Below are 17527 nucleotides of genomic sequence, written 5' to 3' on the forward strand. Positions count from 1 at the left end.
ACGCCGAGGGCGAGAGGGTTGGTGAAGCATGGAGGCTGCTTCTGGCCGACAGTCGTTAGGTCTGTCTTTCGTGCAGTGTTCCTTGTTAGGCTGGTTCGACGATTCGCGTGGTCGTACTTGACCCATGTGCCTTCGCTGCACCCCATTTGGTTTGTCGACTGTGAACAAACGCTTGCCTCCTGCTGTAGTCACTGTTCCCGGTAGCCACATTTGGCCAAGCTGATTGTACTGTAGAATCCGCACCCGCGTTCCGGGCCCAAACTGTTGCACTCTGGGACACCGTCGACGGTAGTATTCTTCCCCGTTCTGTCCTACTCTTGAAAGTAGGTGCTTATGCGAGTCCGTGGGTGGAATCCTAAGTGCAGTTCCGTAGGCGACTGCTCTTATCGAGTCGGTGTGGTCCTGTAAAGTAAAAAAATGTAGCATGTCGACTTTGCAAAGTCGCCCTCTGGTTTTTCTTTAACCCCTTTTTGATAGTGCCTACTACCCGTACCGCCAAACCTTTTGATTGAGGGTAGTATGGGGCAGTATTTATGTGGTGCACGCCATTTTACGAGAAGAAAAGCGCCGTCTCGGCGCTGGCAAATAGCGGATCATTATCGGGCACGACAGTCTGTGGTAGGCCAAATGACCCTACGTGTGTCTACAGTGGCTACCGCAGTCACCGTCCTCAGGGGCATCACCACGATCTATTTATTCTCCACATTGACGAGAACGAATATCATCAGCCCTTCCACAGGACCGACAAAATCCATGTGTAAAGCGTACCAGCGTCTATTCGTTTTAGGTCACATCGAGCTGCGCAGTGGGCATGGGCAAGCACTGCACACACTGGGAACACCGTTTTGCCAGCTTCTCAATATATGTGTCCACCCCTGGGCGCCAAACAATTCAGCGCGCAAAGTTATTTATTGAAGTTATTCCAGGGTGCGCGTCGTGCAACTCTTTAAAGACGAATGCCTGCGCTGCTTCGGGCAAACCCGCATGGTGACTCCAGACGAGTACCTCCTCACTCTCAGCAAATTCGTACCTCCGTACGGATTTGCTAAGAGTGAACCCAGACGCCTGGGCCAGTCTCGTAAGATTGACGCCTTCACTTGCTGAAGGAAGTCGTTTTTGTTGGTGTCGTCGGACACATCCTGCGCAGAGCAGCAAAATCCTCTAGCGCCTGCGCATGCAGGACATATTCGGCCAGCACATTTTCACAGCCCTCATAGCGCAGTGCGAAGGTAAGCGGCTAAGAGCTTCGGCATTTGCATTTAGCTACCCTTTTTGGTATTCAAGTCGTATGGATAAGCCACTTTGTGCCGCGCCCAGCGTGGATTCGGGGAATTGTTTTGGCTAGACTTAACAAACCAATCAGAGACTTGTGATCGGTATCAAGGGTGAAGCTGTCGCCAAAGTGTTCATCTCGAAACTTGACAACGCCAAAAATGAGCGTTAGTACCTCCATCTCTAATTGGGAATGGTTGCGCTTCGCTGACGTAAGTGCCCTCCAGCGTAACGCAATGGGCTGGTTCATTCCATTATTACGTTGAGACAGAACTGTTCCTATTCCCTCTGCAGACGCGTCGCACTGATGGCGTTGGGGCTTCAGAAAATCGTAATGAACGAGAAAGTTTGCAGTGCTCATGGCGCGCTTTGTTTTTTGTTTTTTGGAATCCTGCCGCCTGCGCGGCCCCCCAACACCAGGGCACTCCTTTAAGCAAGAGCCAGTATAACAGAGGTAAACTGCAGGACAAATTGGGCAGAAATTTTGGTTAGCACGTGACCAGTCCCAAGAATTCTTTTTGTGGGCTTACCGATGTAGGTGGCGGCGTTTCTAGCGCTGCCTCCAAATTGTCCTGCAGAAGGTTGTGACCCGAACCGGCACATTTCCCTGTTCAGCGTGAGACCATTCGCCCGCAGTCGTTCGAACACTTGCCTTAGTACAGTGGCGTCGTGTGCTTTTTTCTGCTACTATAATGTCGTCAAGGTAAACTTTCAGTTCTGTAATGCCCTGTCGCAATGCTTCTATGCATCACTGAAACAGAGCCGGCGCAAAGGCAATGCCGCATGGTAAGCGGTCGTACGAGAAGGAGCCTTTGTGTGTATTCAGCAGAACTATTTTCTTGGCTTCTTCAAATAGGGAAAGCTGGTTGTATGCACTTTGCAAAGTAAGAGTGCTTAATACCTCCCCTCCTGGCAACACTGCAAAAATATTGTTAGTTTTTGGTAGTGGGTACTGCTGCACTCGTGTTGCTGGTTGACAGTCAGCTTAAAATCTCTACGCAGCCGGATGTCACCGTTTTTATTCGCTACAGGTACTAGTAGCGTTGCCAATTCAATCACACTAAACGGTGACAGCACTCTCTCTACCACGAGCCAGTCGATTGCGGCAGCTACTTAGGTTCTCACGGTATAAAAAACTGTCCGAGCCTTACAAAACCGGGGTTTGGACCCTTATTTATGGTGCAGTTTCCGCGGTGGTCCCTTACGGCACCCAAGCTTCTGAAGAATGTCCAAAAATTCGTTAAGTTCGCTTAACGGGGGGTCGCCGTGTGCAACATTTAGGGACAGCAACGTCTCTCCTTCCAAGAGGGACACAGCTGCTCGGCGAAATGTCTGTATCGTGTCTCTTCCGCACAGGAGAGGCCCTTGATGGTCCACCATTACAAGCGAACTGCTCACGGTTGATTATCCAAACTGCACCTTCACATCCAGTCTGACAAAGACCGGCAACAGTCCCAGAAAACATGAAATGCGCAATCAGGTTCTCTACAAAGCAGACCGCCACTTGCGATGCTTCTTATACAAGCTCTTGAGAATTACGGTTACCAGTGACTCCGAATAGGCAACCACTCGCAGCCCACGACCCTCCCAAATTGAGAAGTGCTCAATTGGCTGCGTAGTGTTCTTGTTGTCCGGATACTGCGCGACCACAGAATACAGCATCTCTTCTTCGCTTTCACATTCCGTTCCTTCGACAGGGAACGTTCCCGAGCTGCGGCCGTGCGCTCCCATTTGCAAGCCCTTTCAATATTTCCACGTTGGCCACAATGGTGGCAGACAGAACTGCGATGTCGGCGCGATGCCATTCCATGAGCCCCTTTGCATCTGTAGCACGAAAGACTATGACTTGACAGGTTGTGATTCTTCTTCCATTGTCTTCCGTGTCTTCCATTGTCTACTGGTGTACCACGTTGACGACGACGCCCTCAGCCCTTGCATAAGAGCCCGGCATGTCACGAGCGTCTTCGTTCGCTCTCTCAGCAGACAAGCCGAATTCTACGGCTTCTTGGCGGTTTAATTTCTTACGGGCCCGTAAGTACCGGCGTGTTTCGTTGTCCCGGATCCGGGAAACGATGCGCTCTCGCAGCATATGGCCCAGCGTCGCTTTGAATTTAGAATATGCGGCCAGTTTTATTGCCGCAGTGTAGTCCCGCATGCTGTCCTGCTCTTCCTAGTTTGCTGCTATTTCGTTTGTCTGAGGAGATGAAATATTCCCCCAGGCATTTTACAACGTCGTCATACGTCAGGAAATTGATGGGGACTGCGGTCTGGTGCCCTTGCAAGATACGGACGACACTGTGGCTCAACGACGACACCAGCAGGGTAGGGCGTTTTCCAGCCTCTGCTATTCTATTAAGCTCAAGATAGGAGCAGCCAAAATAACCGACTGGAACGCTTTTCGCAAAGCATGCAAGCACATGGGGGGGGGGGGGGTAACCTCCATAGAGGAATGGTGCAAACAACTTAAGGCAATACAACAATACACCCAGGAGGTGGAAAGGTCACAGCAAACAACGAAGGTGGACTTGCGACTCGTCAGGCTATGGGAGGCAAGGCTCGATTAACCAAAAGGTCGAAGAAATAACGACTACATAAGAATATAAAGAAGAAAATAGCAGAGGTTACCAAGGAGGCAGAGGAATACGCAGCGCAACTCACGCGACAAAGTTGCCAAAAGTTTAGCGACTCGCTGAATAGAACCCTCTGCACCGCAAAGACCTGGCGTATCCTCAAGGCTCTAGTGGACCCAACAAAGACCAAGTCAGCAAGTAACGAGGCAATCCAAAAACTAGTACGTCAAATTGAAATGACAGAAGAAGAGCTACAGGAAAAAGTCCGTGTAAAGTGCTACGGGCAAGATAAACCCGAAGCGTACACGGAAAGATACCGAGGCGAAAATAACCCCGACCTAGACAGACCCATCACCAGGGAGGAAGTTTTCGCAACAGTTAAGGCATCGACCCGGAAAACAGCAGCAGCCGCGGACAAGATTAGGAACGCACTAATTCGCAACCTAAGTGATGAGGTGGTCACAGAGTTGACGAACTTCCTGAACACACATTGGGCAGCTGGGACACAGCCAGAGGAATGGAAACATGCGGAAGTGGTTATGTTCCCAAAGCCAGGGAAAAAGCTATTAGTAGAAATCCTACAGCCGATATCACTCACTTCGCGCCTTGGCAAGTTGTACGAGCGAATCGTGACAAAGAGGCTGCAACAATACATGGAAAACGAAGATCTGTATCCCCACAGTTTGTTCGGCTTTCGCACCAAATTATCAACCCAAGACATCCCACTACAAATTAAAGAGGGGGTTCTAAACAACATCCCCTACAACGGAGAAAACATAATAATGGCACTCGATGTCAAAGGAGCGTTCGACAACGTCAGCCACGCGGCCATCCTCAAGGGACTGGATGATCTCAGCAGTGGGCGAAGCATCCACGGCTACGTGACAGCGTTCCTATCAAACAGAACAGCCACGGTGGGGTTACGAGACCTGCGGAGTGACAAGTTCCACACGCCTAACAAAGGAACCCCGCGGGGATCCGTGATCTCACCGACCCCTTTCAACATGGCAATGATTGGGATAGCCCGGAAGCTGGAAGAGATCGACGGCATACATTACGCCATTTATGCCGACGATATCACCGTCTGGACTAACCAAGGCTCGCTCAGCCGAAAAGAAGAACGACTACAAGCCGCAGCAACATGCGTGGAAGAATGCTTTAGGGAAAGAGGCCTCGCCTGCTTGACGGAGAAGTCCTAGCTCCTGAGAGTCAGAAGAGGAAAGCACTCGGAAGAACAAATAAGCGTCGCCCTAGAAGGACAGAAGGTACCAGAAAAAGAAGCCGTCAGGATTCTGGGAATGTGGGTGCAGAGCAAACAACGCTGCACACACACCATAAACCTACTCAAGCAAGCGATGGCTCAGGTGGCCCGTATGATCACCCGTGTCTCGCAAAAAACAAGCGGCATGAAGGAAGAAGATACGGTCAAGTTGGTTAAGAGCCTCATAATCAGCCGGATCACGTACGCCCTCCCATATTACAACACAAACAAAGGCGAACGGGACTAGGCCGACGCCTTCATAAGGAAAGCATTCAAAACAGCGCTTCACCTGCCGGCCAACACCCTGACAGAGAAGCTGCTGGCCCTCGGACTCCACGACACGTTCGAGGAGCTCGAAGAAGCCCAATTATCGTCGCAGCTACTCAGACTCCAGCAGACTAGCACGGGCAGAAAGCTCCTAAAAAAACTGGGGCACAAAGAAATTGAAAGTGAAGAACAAATAACGGCAAACCTACCCGATGAGTATCGCAGCACCATCAAGGTGCCCTGCCAAGAAACATGGACCCGAATTTCCACAAAGCCAGGTGGAACGCTAGGGCAAAATATGTAGAAAAATACTTAGCAACCAAGGCGAACACCGTATACACGGACGCCGCGGTATATTCTCGAGAACGAAGGGAAACAGAACAAAGAGTCGTCGCGGCAGTAATAGACTCGCTCTATAGGGAAATCGCTTTCGCGACGGCACGGGATTATACGGTGACCGAGGGAGAGAAAATGGTTGTTTCTCTACCAGCTGTGGAGGGCTACCGCTTAAATAGATCCCTTATAATTCTAACAGACTCCAAGGAAGCATGCCGAAACTACATTAATGGCAGAATTCGTCAAAAAGCGCTCCAAATCTTCCTCCGCGCTGGTCAACAGAATAAACGCATTAGACACAGCATCTTTTGGGTACCAGGGTACTGAGATGGAGGGCAGCCAAAGGGTTGATAGGATCGCTCGCGAGTATACAAACCGAGCGGACCTAAACAGAGATCCTGAGGATTTCATGGCAGTGATCACAACGTACTCTAGCATACTAAATTACCCTAGAGGGACGAGGATCAGATATCCCCCGCCCCACAATACACTCACTTAACAACAGGCAGTTTACTGGGGAAAGCTGCAGACAGGAACTTTCCTAAATTTACATATACTATGCAAAATGTTCCTAAGTCAATACAGGTACACATGCCCGTGGTGTGGCGCTATACCCTCACTTTATCGCATCACATGGGAGTGCAATACGAATAAGGCATTCCACAAAATAGAAAATCCGAGTGCGGAGCAGTGGGAGAGCGTGCTCTCCAGCGGCGACCCTAGCCTCCAACGGAGGCTGGTGGATCATGCCCGATCAGCAGCCACGCTCAGTGGTGCCCTGGAATAGGGGCGCCAACCATCCAGGCCGGAGATCGTAATCAACCAATAGACGATGAAGGCATCCGGCCTGACCGCTGAATTACGCTTTCTAGAGCAATAAAGTTTACTTCCTCCTCCTCCTCCGGACATGACGCGTGCTCCAGCTGCTCGCAGCTTCGTCGAGAGCCGGAGGTCGAGAGGCCGTTTATATAGCTTCATTGGCGAAGTGTGTCCAACCAGTGTCCCGTCCTTGTCGCCAGTGTGTTATATTTAGGAAACCTGGAAAGCATGGCACTTCGTTGCGCGAACAAGAATGAATACATATTGAAAAGGCTGCACTCTTGGCCTTATACAATAGCCATGCGGCCGAATCATTCGCAGTTACAAACCGTCTAGTCACATGCTTTATTAGTGTGCCCTCCAGAGCATGCCTCTGAAGGGAGGAGGAAAGAGAAAAGCAGAAGGCAGGGAGGTTAACCAGAATAACGTCCGGATGGCTACCCTACACCGGGAGAATCGGAAAGGGGAAAACAATGATGACGAGGAGAGAGAGAGGAGGGAAGGAAAGAAAGCAACTAGTGGTGAGTTCGCTGACGCGTGTGGTCTTATAGAAATTGCATTATTAATCACAGATGTTCGCACAAGCCCGTCGTCCTCAAGCACAAAAGCGCCTTCACCACTTTATGGGCCGACGAGCGATGGGGGCGCTGTTCCAGCAGCACCTGCACAGAAAGCGGCCAGAGCGTTGGCAAGTTCTTCTCTTTCTGGGGCATATCGTGGACAGCGTCACAGCAGATGGTCGATATTTTCTTAGGTGCCGCAGACCTCGCAGGCTGCACTGTCGGTCCCTCCAATTAATGTAGAGTATGCCTTTGTGAAGGCAACTCCTAACCAAAGGCGACACTGAAGCGTAGCTTCACGTCGAGGAATTTCGAGTGGAGGTTGGAGTTGCAGTGAGGGATTTAATTGGCGCAGTCGTGTAAGTCGTAAGTTTGGCGAGTTTCTCTCGGTCAGTGAGAGACTCCGTGTCAGGTGTCGAAGCTGCTTTGCGGCGTCTTTATTTGTTATAACTGCAGTGTTCTTCTTATCATTTCTCAGCTGAAGTCTACAGCTACACGTGCCAATCTGGTTGCCTATCTTATGTTTTCTTACTTCGCTTCCCTTCCCCTCCTTCCCTAACCTGTCTTTATATTCCGACGTGCACTGCAAATAAACGCCCATTCTTCCAGCTTGTCAGCGTGTGTCTGCCTCGCCCGCGTCAAGCGCAGTGTCCGACGTGCGATGTAACAGTGGCGACGAGAAACGGAAAGCAAAACCCCTGGCAAAACCTTGAAGTACAGGACGGCAGCTACGCTACGAGGCGACGACTCGACGATGGCACACCAGCAACTGCCCGACTTCGACGACGAAAGAGACAACTGGAAGGCCTATGGTATCAAGGCAGAGGCATAATTTGAGGCAGTGGGCGTGAAGGAGTCGGCACAGAAACGGGCGCTTTTGGTGGCAGCTCTAAGCACGCGCACCATTCAAATATTAGCAGGACGAGTAGCGCCGAAGAAGCCGAATTCTTTGGAGTACGAAGACGTCGTGAAAGTCTTGGACGAGTTAGTTTTTTGATCCCAAGCGCCATGAGATTACCGAAAGCTTCCGCTTCTTCAACCGCTGCCAGCTTGATGGTGAGTCTGTCCAAGAATTCATTACTGAAATTCGTCGAATTGCGGACAACTGCAATTTCGGTACCATGCTCGACCGAATGCTACGGGATAGAATTGTGTGCGGCATAAGATCGAGTGCACGGCAGAAACAACTCCTGACAAAGAAAGATCTGTCCGTAGAGGAAGCTGAAACGATGGCACTGTCGGCGGAAGCTGCAGATAAGGACGCCAATAAAATGGCCGCAGACACGTCGGCGGTGCTTAAAATTAAGGCGCAGTCAGCCTCAACGAAAGAGGTACTGGCCGAATGTGGACGTTGTGGCAGCATAAAACACAACAGTAATGCCTGCCGTTGGAGTAATGCTCGTTGTTATCACTGCGGTCGACATGGTCACCTAGCAGTAAAAAGCCGGAACGAAGAAAGCGCAAGATCTCGAACCCGAGAAGGAGCCCGGGGTTTTCGTGGCAGAGTACTGGCTGTTAAGGAAGGGGAGACAGATGAAGACATAGAGGATAGCATGCACATCTGGACGCTAAAATCGACGCTGGAGGTACATGTGAAACCCCCAATGCGATGCACCTTCACATGGGGAGGTGTGGACGTGTCAATGCTTATCGATACGGGTTCCCCGGTCTGCGTCGTGTCCCGACAGCTATTTGAGCAGCACAAAAACACTTGGCCTTCGCTCCGGCCTTCACGCATGAAGTTATCATGCTACCTCGGAAAATTGCCAGCTTTTGGAGAGCTCCTCTTGCCGGTGTCGTACGACAGTACAACTGTGGAATGCACATTGGCGGTGCTAGATTGCCCCGGTCCAAGCTTATTTGGTCGAGACCTAATTTCCCTCCTGAGCGACGCAGGCTCCCCCGTCCTCAGCCTCTCAGCCAAGCCGCTGAGCGCACAGCCGTCTACCGCCACGCAGGTCACTGCTGACGTGTTTGTCGATTTTCCAGATGTTTTCAGCTCGGATCTGGGCTTCATCAAAGGACCCGCGGCACACCTACAGCTGAAGGAGGGAGCCACGCCCAAGTTCTGTAAGGCCCGATCTATTCCCTTCGCCCTACGCGACAAGGTATCTGAAGAGCTTGATAGACTCGTGGCATTAGGCGTCTTGTCACCAGTGCCGCATTCCGAGTGGGCGACGCCCATTGTACCCGTCCTTAAGAAGGACGGCACCGTTAGGATTTATGGCGACTTCAAAGTAACTTTAAATTCGGCATGTGAGCTGGAGCAGTACCCATTGCCAGTAATCAATGACATGTTCGCGTCCTTAAGCGGTGGAAAACATTTCAGCACACTAGATTTGCGTGACGCTTATAACCAAGTCCCTCTCCATGAGGAATCGCGCAAGTTATGCGTGATTAACACGCATAATGGTCTTTTCTGCTACAACAGATTACCTTTCGGCATTGCCTCCGCGCCAGCCATTTTTCAACGCAGAATGGAAACAGTTCTACAAGGCTTATCAGGCGCGCAAGCTTATCTGGACGATGTCTTGGTGTCCGAAAGAGCAGGAAGTGACGACGTGCTCAAAGCCGTTCTACAGCGTTTCCGCGAGAATGGTGTTAAACTGCGCCTCAACAAATGCAAGTTTCGGCAAGTGTCCGTTACATACCTCGGACATCGAATCGATCAGCAAGGGTTACACCCAATAAAAAAGAATGTCGAAGCTATCACAGATGCCCCTAGCCCGAAAAATGTAGCCGAGCTTCGTTCTTTTCTTGGCATGATCACTTTCTACGCAAAATTTTTGCCGAACATATCGTCTCTGCTCGCTCCACTGTATCGGCTGCTGGAAAAGAACAGACATTGGCTCTGGGAACAAGAGCAACAAACGGCGTTCGATAAAGCAAAACGGTGTTTGCAGCAAGCAGGTGTGTTGGCTCACTGCGACCCTGCACAACCGCTGAAACTAGAGTGCGACGCATCGCAAAAAGGTATCGGCGCAGTGCTTTTTCACACGAAAGGGAACGTCAACAAGCCAATCGGATTTCGTTCAAGGACATTGTCGAAAGCAGAAAAAAATTATTCGCAACTTGAACGTGAAGCACTGGCCCTCGTATTTGGAGTAATGAAGTTTCGTGATTATCTTCTAGGCCGAGAATTCATCCTTGTCACAGATCACCAGCCGCTCCTGGGCCTGCTGAGACTGGATCGGCCCACTCCGCCACTGGCTGCTGCTCGCATACAGCGCTGGGCGCTGTATTTGGGAGGATTTCGCTACAAGTTACAGTATTCGCCAGGCAAGCAGCTCCTGAACGCGGACGCGCTTAGAAGGCTGCCACAAGAAACTTCGGAGCCAACCACGGAAGGAGAGCCAGCTGACTACGTTCTGGCACTCGCATCTGTCCAGGAGGGGGTGGTCTCGGTAGAGGAACTGCAGGCGCTGACGGCAGGTGACGCAGTACTTTCAAAGGTCGTGCAATACACAAGAGATGGGTGGCCTCCAAGCTCTAAAGCATTAGAATGAAGCTTACTCCCCTTTTACGACCGCAAACTAGAACTGTCATTGGCCTACCGTTTGCTGTATTGGGGCCGTAGAGTTGTCATTCCAGTTAACGCACAACATAGAATGTTGCACATGTTGCACGAGGCACATCAAGGATCATCGGCGATGAAATCAATCGCTGGGTCAGCTTTTTGGTGGCCAGGAATGGACCACGACATAGAACAACTGTCAGCGGGGTGCACAAGCTGCATCCAAAATCGACCAATGCCGGCATCTGCTCCGCCAGTTAACTGGCCGACCTGCCAGGAGAACTGGTCAAGAGTGCATCTAGATTTCGCGGCGCCAATCAAAGGAAACATGATCCTTGTTCTCGTAGATGCTCACAGCAAATGGATTGAGGCCGTACCAATGAAACAGGCGACCACATCTTCGACTATTACTTGCCTGCGCAGCTTCTTTAGCAAGTTCGGCATCCCTCGCACCATTGTTTCAGATAATGGTACGCAGTTCACTAGTCAAGAATTTACTGATTTTGCGAACAACAATAACATAACCCACCTGCGCACGGCTGCGTTTCATCCACAGTCGAATGGCCTAGCAGAGAGAGCTGTCCGAACTGTTAAAGATAGGGTGAAAAAGATGAACCAGGGCAGATTAGAAGATTGCCTTTGCAGACTACTTTTCAACTACCGGAGAACACCCCTTGCATCGGGCAAATCTCCTTCGGAACTTCTTGGCTACCAAATCCGGTCCCGCCTCGACACATGTTTTCCTCCTTTCGTTGCAGGAAGATTGGGAACATCGGATGACTGGACTCTTGCACCAGACACAAATGTTTACGTCCGTAACTTTGGTAAAGGTGATAAGTGGAAGACTGGCACGGTAAAGTCAGCAGAGGGAGCTAGGATGGTGACAGTGGAAACGCCTGAGGGCCTCGTTCGGCGACACGTTGATCAAGTTCACACAAGGAAAGACCCAACGGCTACCCAAGGCCACAGGGAAAGTGAGAGCTCGTCCATCTCGAGAACTCCGGAAGAAACTTCCGAACCAAAGGCAAAAGCCGAAACTCGTGAAACGTCACCACCACTGCGTCAGTCATCACCCCAACCCCTGGACGCACGAGAGAGAAACGGTGAACCTACAGTGGCTCCGGAACTACGACGCTCAACACGAGAGCGCAGACCTGTGCAGCGTCTTCAGTATTATTGATGGAGAAATGTTATAACTGCAGTGTTCTTCTTATCATTTCTCAGCTGAAGTCTACAGCTACACGTGCCAATCTGGTTGCCTATCTTATGTTTTCTTACTTCGCTTCCCTTCCCCTCCTTCCCTAACCTGTCTTTATATTCCGACGTGCACTGCAAATAAACGTCCATTCTTCCAGCTTGTCAGCGTGTGTCTGCCTCGCCTGCGTCAAGCGCAGTGTCCGACTTACGATGTAACAGTATTCGAAAGCGGAATTGGAACGCTGTGCTCTTCTTGATGTGCTGTGCGAGCAGCGTAATCGGCGGAACCATTGCCACTGATTCCACAATGGCCAGGTACTGATTGCAAAACAACCTCCTAACCTTTTTCTTGGACATGATGGTGAAGTTTCACGATTTTGTATGTCAATTGCGTTGTAAGCCAAGACGTATCTTAAGCGCTTAGGCTTGAATGCTCCGAATTGTACGCAGGTTAGTCTTGCAGGTGTTCGATATTGCTGGCAGGCTGTACCGCAGGAATCCGACGAACAACGCCATGTACAGCTGTAATATAGCGTCTATACATACTCCCCGACATTTTCCTGCAAGGAACCTGAACAGGTGACAGATAGTAGTCCGCCGCGTTTTAACGTAATTCACGTGCGGAGTCCAAGACAGGTCTCTGTCAATTACGACTCCCAAGAACCTGTGACTTCTGCTGTATGGTAGAAGTTGTCCGTTAATAGATATGCCGTAAACAGACATTGGCTTCCTCGTGAATTCAACCATTGCGCACTTTCCGCATGAAATTGCAAGTCTCTTTTGACTAAGGTAGCAAGATGTCATAGAGGCTGCCTTGTGTAGCTGAGCGCGGAGCTGAAGTCGTGTCCACCTCATTCCCAAACGAAGATGTCGTCCGCCTAGGCGGAAAGGCGTACGGTGCTTGGCAGGTTGTCAACTAATCCACTGAGGGTCAGATTGAAAAGCGTCGAGCTAAGCACTCCACCTTGAAGGACTCCTAGGCTACCGTAATGCTCGGATGTCGGGCCATATTTTGTGTGCACGTAGAATGATCTCCTGTGTAAGTAGTTGCCAACCCACATATATACCTTACCACCAAGTACAAACGCTTCTAACGCGCATAGGATGGCTTCATGGGTGACATTATCATAAGCCCCTTTAACGTCCAGAAACAGAGCAACAGATAGTCCTCTACAGGCCTTTTGGTGTTGCGCAAATGTTACCAAGTAAACAACGTTGTCTGTTGACGAACGGCCACGCCTGATTCCGGCCATAGCATCTGGGTAGATTTTATGGTACGCCAAGTACCATTGCAGATGTGTTCAAATAATTCCTTCCATTGTTTTTGTGACACAGCTGGCAAGTGCGATCGGACGGTATGAAGCAATGTCAAAAGGCGACTTGCCAGCTTTGAGAAGTGGAATGAGGTGAGGTTATTTACATTCTTGCGGAACTGTAACCGTCTACCAGAAGTTGTTCTACAGGAGCAAAAGTGCCTTCCGAGCTTGATCTCCTAGGTTACACAGGGCATGGTATATAATGCCTTCAGGACCTGGCGCCGAAGAACGCCTGCAAAAAGCCAGCGCAGCTTCTAGTTCTTCTATAGAAAAAGGGTATTCCATGCGGAGATCTCGTGAGAACAGTGGGTGATCGAGCTTTCCCGTACCCGCTGTATATTGAAAGTCATCTGAGACGGGGAAAGAATCTTAGCCATACGAAAATGGTTTGGGAGAAGTCATGTACTATTTCTATAAGTTGATTTGTCATGAAGTTTCCTTCTGAACCCATGTTGACGGCTTCATAATACCTTATGGTAATCCAGATATTTAATTACATATTTCGATACAATACGCTCCAGTAATATTGAAGACGCGCTGGTAAGGGAAATTGGCCGGTAGTTGTTGATGTCTGCTGTTGAGCCGCCTTTATGCATGGGTACGATTTCGGCCCGCTTCCAAGGACTGGGGAAACGGCAAGTAGTAAAAGATGAGTAAAATATGACAAGATATTTTGAAACGCACTTCACATACCTGTACAAGAATTCTTTGGATACTTCCTCTGGTCCGGTGATTCCTTTATATTGTTGTTGAAGAGCAAGTTAAGAATTCCTTCTCCACTAATTACTATATTCTCTATTGAGGCCCTATCGGAGGTATCTACAATGTGCGGAACCATGCCGTTATCTCACGTAAGAATAGAGGAGAAAGAAATCACTAAAGCTGACAACCTGTTCATCGTTATTTTGGCTCGCATTCACGTGTGGTCGCTTATCCTTAAGATTAACGGAGGACCAAAATTTTCAGGGGTCTTCTGCAAGAAATTTCTCAAGTGTGGTGCTATAAAACCTGTCCTTGCTCTCCCTAATGGTTGCTTTAACTGTTTACTTACATGTCGAATGGGTTCCTCATAGTGCGAGGTGGGGTTCTGCGGACGGGCTTTTCGTTTCCATTTCAGTTTCCTTTCAATATGTATAATTTCCCTCGTCATCCAAGGAGTTTTCTTTCTGACAATATTGCGGCGTTTGGGGACAAAGCGTTCGATACACTGTCGTACAATGTTCGAAAAACTGTCCCACAATAGGTCTGTACTGGCTCCGGAGTGGTAATGTACTAAAACTGGTCGAGGGACTGTTCTAAGAAGTCAATTGCACCAACGTCATCAGCATCTTGAAAATCTAGAATGAACTTCTTTGAATCAGTACTAGGTATGTCTGAAGTAACTTTTAAAGATAACATAACCATATTATGGTACGATAGACCCTCTGCAACATCATAGCAAACAAGAAAAGATAACAAGCGTGGCGATATAAAAACCAAATCAAGAATCGAGGTCGTTGTTCCGCATACTCGTGTGTAATACGTTACATCCTGTGTTAGCTCGTAACAAAACGCAAGCTCTAGTAGCTGCTCACAACTGGCGACTTCTACCGATCCAGGGGAATGGGACAGCTAATCAATCCCTGTTAAGTTAATGTCCCGTAGGATCTGAATGTTATCACCTTGGTGCAGCTTCGAGTGCATAAAGTTCCTAAGTTACAATAATGCATCTATGGGGCAAGCGGGGGGGGGGGGGGGGCTGTACACACCACCTATGACAACTCTACGACTGCCTAAGTTAGTTTTCATCCGGACTCCTTCAATATCGCTCTCAACTGGCAGAATCTTGAATTAATTGTGGTTTTCATCATAACGGCAACACCACCACCCCTTCTCCCTCAATCTTATTTTATTACTGTGTACCCGAGAGGTGTTATTTCCCCATCGCATATATCCGTGTGTCCCCATTTTTCTGTAATGACCAGGATGCCTGGGTCATGTTTCAAAACAGCACATTGAAACATGATCTTCCTTCAACTTTTTCATCAAAATCTCATTTGTTTTAGATTCTTCCTCCTCTTGTACTCCTCTTATGACGAGATTATTTAGACTAGAGCGGTCATTCAAGTCTTCCGTTTCTCTTCTGAAGCCAGCCACGTCCACATTTAGCGTCTTAACGCAACGTTCTACTTTGGCAAGCCTGTTCTTAGTTTGGTCCATGTTTTGCAACTTCTTTTCGATATCAACCAGTTTACTTTGAATTTGGGTTATGTTTAATTCCAATGATGACTGCTTTTGTTGAATTTCAGTAATTATTGACAAAATTTAGTTTTGGTTATGAAGCATTTCTTTAACCATACCCTCTAGCGGAGGCCCAGGGTTTTCTTCTTTTATGCGGAATTATCTGAGGAAAGCATAAGTAGCAGGCCTGCCATTGAAAACACATCATTCAAACAATCCAGCACTATTTGTGGACACGGCAACACAATAAGACATAAGAAATTGGTAGAAAAGCCTGTTTTTCGACCACCAACCTGCATGGAGAGCGGCACATTAGGTGGCATCATCACGACAGGGTCGCCGTGTCATGCTGAAGAAAGCAGGCGCTGGTAGTTCTTTTAAACAGAACGACAAGGCGATCCAATTATAGGTGAGTGACGTCATCGTAGCTTTGCGCGGTCCTAGCTCTGTTGGCGTCATCTACCTGCGTAGCAGCTGAGATTGTTCTGGGCGTAGAAAAGAAACCGAAAGCGTTGTCAAAACGAAGCGGCACCTCAGCTCCCATTTCAGCGCCATGGCAGCAGCATCCGTCGCTTGTGTAAATCGTTGTTCCCGAGGCCGAAGCGAGAATAAGCCATCCAGCGGTAATCTACACGAAGAGCGGCACATTAAGTGTCATCGTCACGACAGAGTTGCCATGTCCACATTGCAAATTATCTTTTTGAATGTGTTATGTAATACTTAAAGCAATCTAATGCGCCTATAATTTTTCAATTCTTTCACGTCTCCGTTTTTGTGGATTACTATAATATGTGCATTCTTCCGCTTTTCTGGGACTCTTGATGTCAATGGACACATCGTATCAGGAGCCGCCAGCTTTGAAGCACTATGTCTCCTCCACCTTTGAAAAAATCGATTGACATTTCAACTTCTCCTGCCGCTTTTTCCCGCTTCATGTCTTGCAAGGTTCTTCTGACCTCATCGTTACTTATAGGAGGAGTTGCTGCAACCTGTTCATTACTGCTTCGAATGGAGGAATCCTGGTACCTCTGGGTAGTGTACAGGTCAGTACAGAATTTTCCACTGCTTTTACTACACCTGTTAAATTGCTGATGAAATTACCCTGCTTATCTTTCAGTGCATATCCTCTGGTTTGTCCTATGCCAAGTTTCCTTTTCACTGATTTCAGGCTGCCTCTATTTTTTACGGCTTCATTAGTCTTTTTCGCGTTATAATTTCGAATATTCTTATTTTCGCCTTGTTGATCAGTTTTGACAGTTCCGCGATTTTTTTTATTCTGTTGAGTTGGACAGTCTCATTCTTCGTCGTTTCTTTATTGGGTCTTTTGTTACTTGGGAGAGTTTGCGTACAGGTTACCTTGGTGCCTTGCCTCCCACTTCAAGTGCTGCCTCTGAAGCCAGCCTCGTCACCGTATGATTCCTTACCTATATATCACATTCATCTCTCTCTTCTAAGGCTGCATATTTGTTTGTAAGTACCAGTCTGAATTGGTCTGCTTTCACGCATACTGTCTCTAAGTTGGCCTGTTTCTTCTTGACAAATTTTACCCTTTCTTTCTTCAAACTGAGGTGAATGCACACCCTCATTCACCTATGATCACAGCACTTTACCCTGCCTAACGCTTATATATCTTGCGATATGCTGGCATTGGCAGAAAGCACGAATTCAATTTCATTTCTTGTTTCACCATTAAACTTTTACAGGTCCACTTTCTGTTGGTACACTTCCTGGAAAAGGTGTTCATAAGTCGCAGCATATTTTTTTCTGCGAATCTTAACAGAATCTTTCCTCTAGCGTTCGTAGAATCGAAGCCGTAGTGACCAGTTGCTTGTTCACCAGCCTTTCCCCCCGCTCTTGCATTGAAGTAGCGCACTACAGTATAATGAGTTTGCACTTTTCTCACGGCTAATTCAACATCCTCATAAAAGTTATCTACTTAATCATCATCGTGACTGGATGTTGGAGCGTCGGCTTGTACTACATTAATGTTAACCTCTCATTAAGTTTCATTACGACTACTGCTACCCTCACATTATTGCTACAGAATTCGTTAATCTGGCCCGCTATGTCCTTACGGATTAGGCATTCTAGCACTTATTGCTTCTTGACTGGGAGACCTCTATAGCAGATGACATGGCCATTTGTCAGCACTGTATAAGCCTCACCGGTTCTTCTAGTCTCACTAAGGCCAATGA

General features: G+C 48.6%; 1 protein-coding gene across 1 annotated transcript; it reads left to right on the plus strand.

Annotated features, from left to right (window-relative positions):
- The first annotated feature begins 7839 nt into the window (after positions 1 to 7839).
- On the plus strand, positions 7840 to 13157 carry LOC142586094 (uncharacterized). The gene is made up of 5 exons (XM_075697353.1): positions 7840 to 7897; positions 8568 to 9155; positions 10242 to 10368; positions 11362 to 11660; positions 13132 to 13157. The coding sequence occupies exons 1-5, from the start codon at positions 7840 to 7842 to the stop codon at positions 13155 to 13157; spliced, it is 1098 nt and encodes a 365-aa protein (XP_075553468.1).
- Positions 13158 to 17527: the final 4370 nt, after the last annotated feature.

The sequence above is a fragment of the Dermacentor variabilis genome, chromosome 6 (genome assembly GCF_050947875.1).
Source record: "Dermacentor variabilis isolate Ectoservices chromosome 6, ASM5094787v1, whole genome shotgun sequence".
NCBI classification, from domain to species: Eukaryota; Metazoa; Arthropoda; class Arachnida; order Ixodida; family Ixodidae; genus Dermacentor; species Dermacentor variabilis.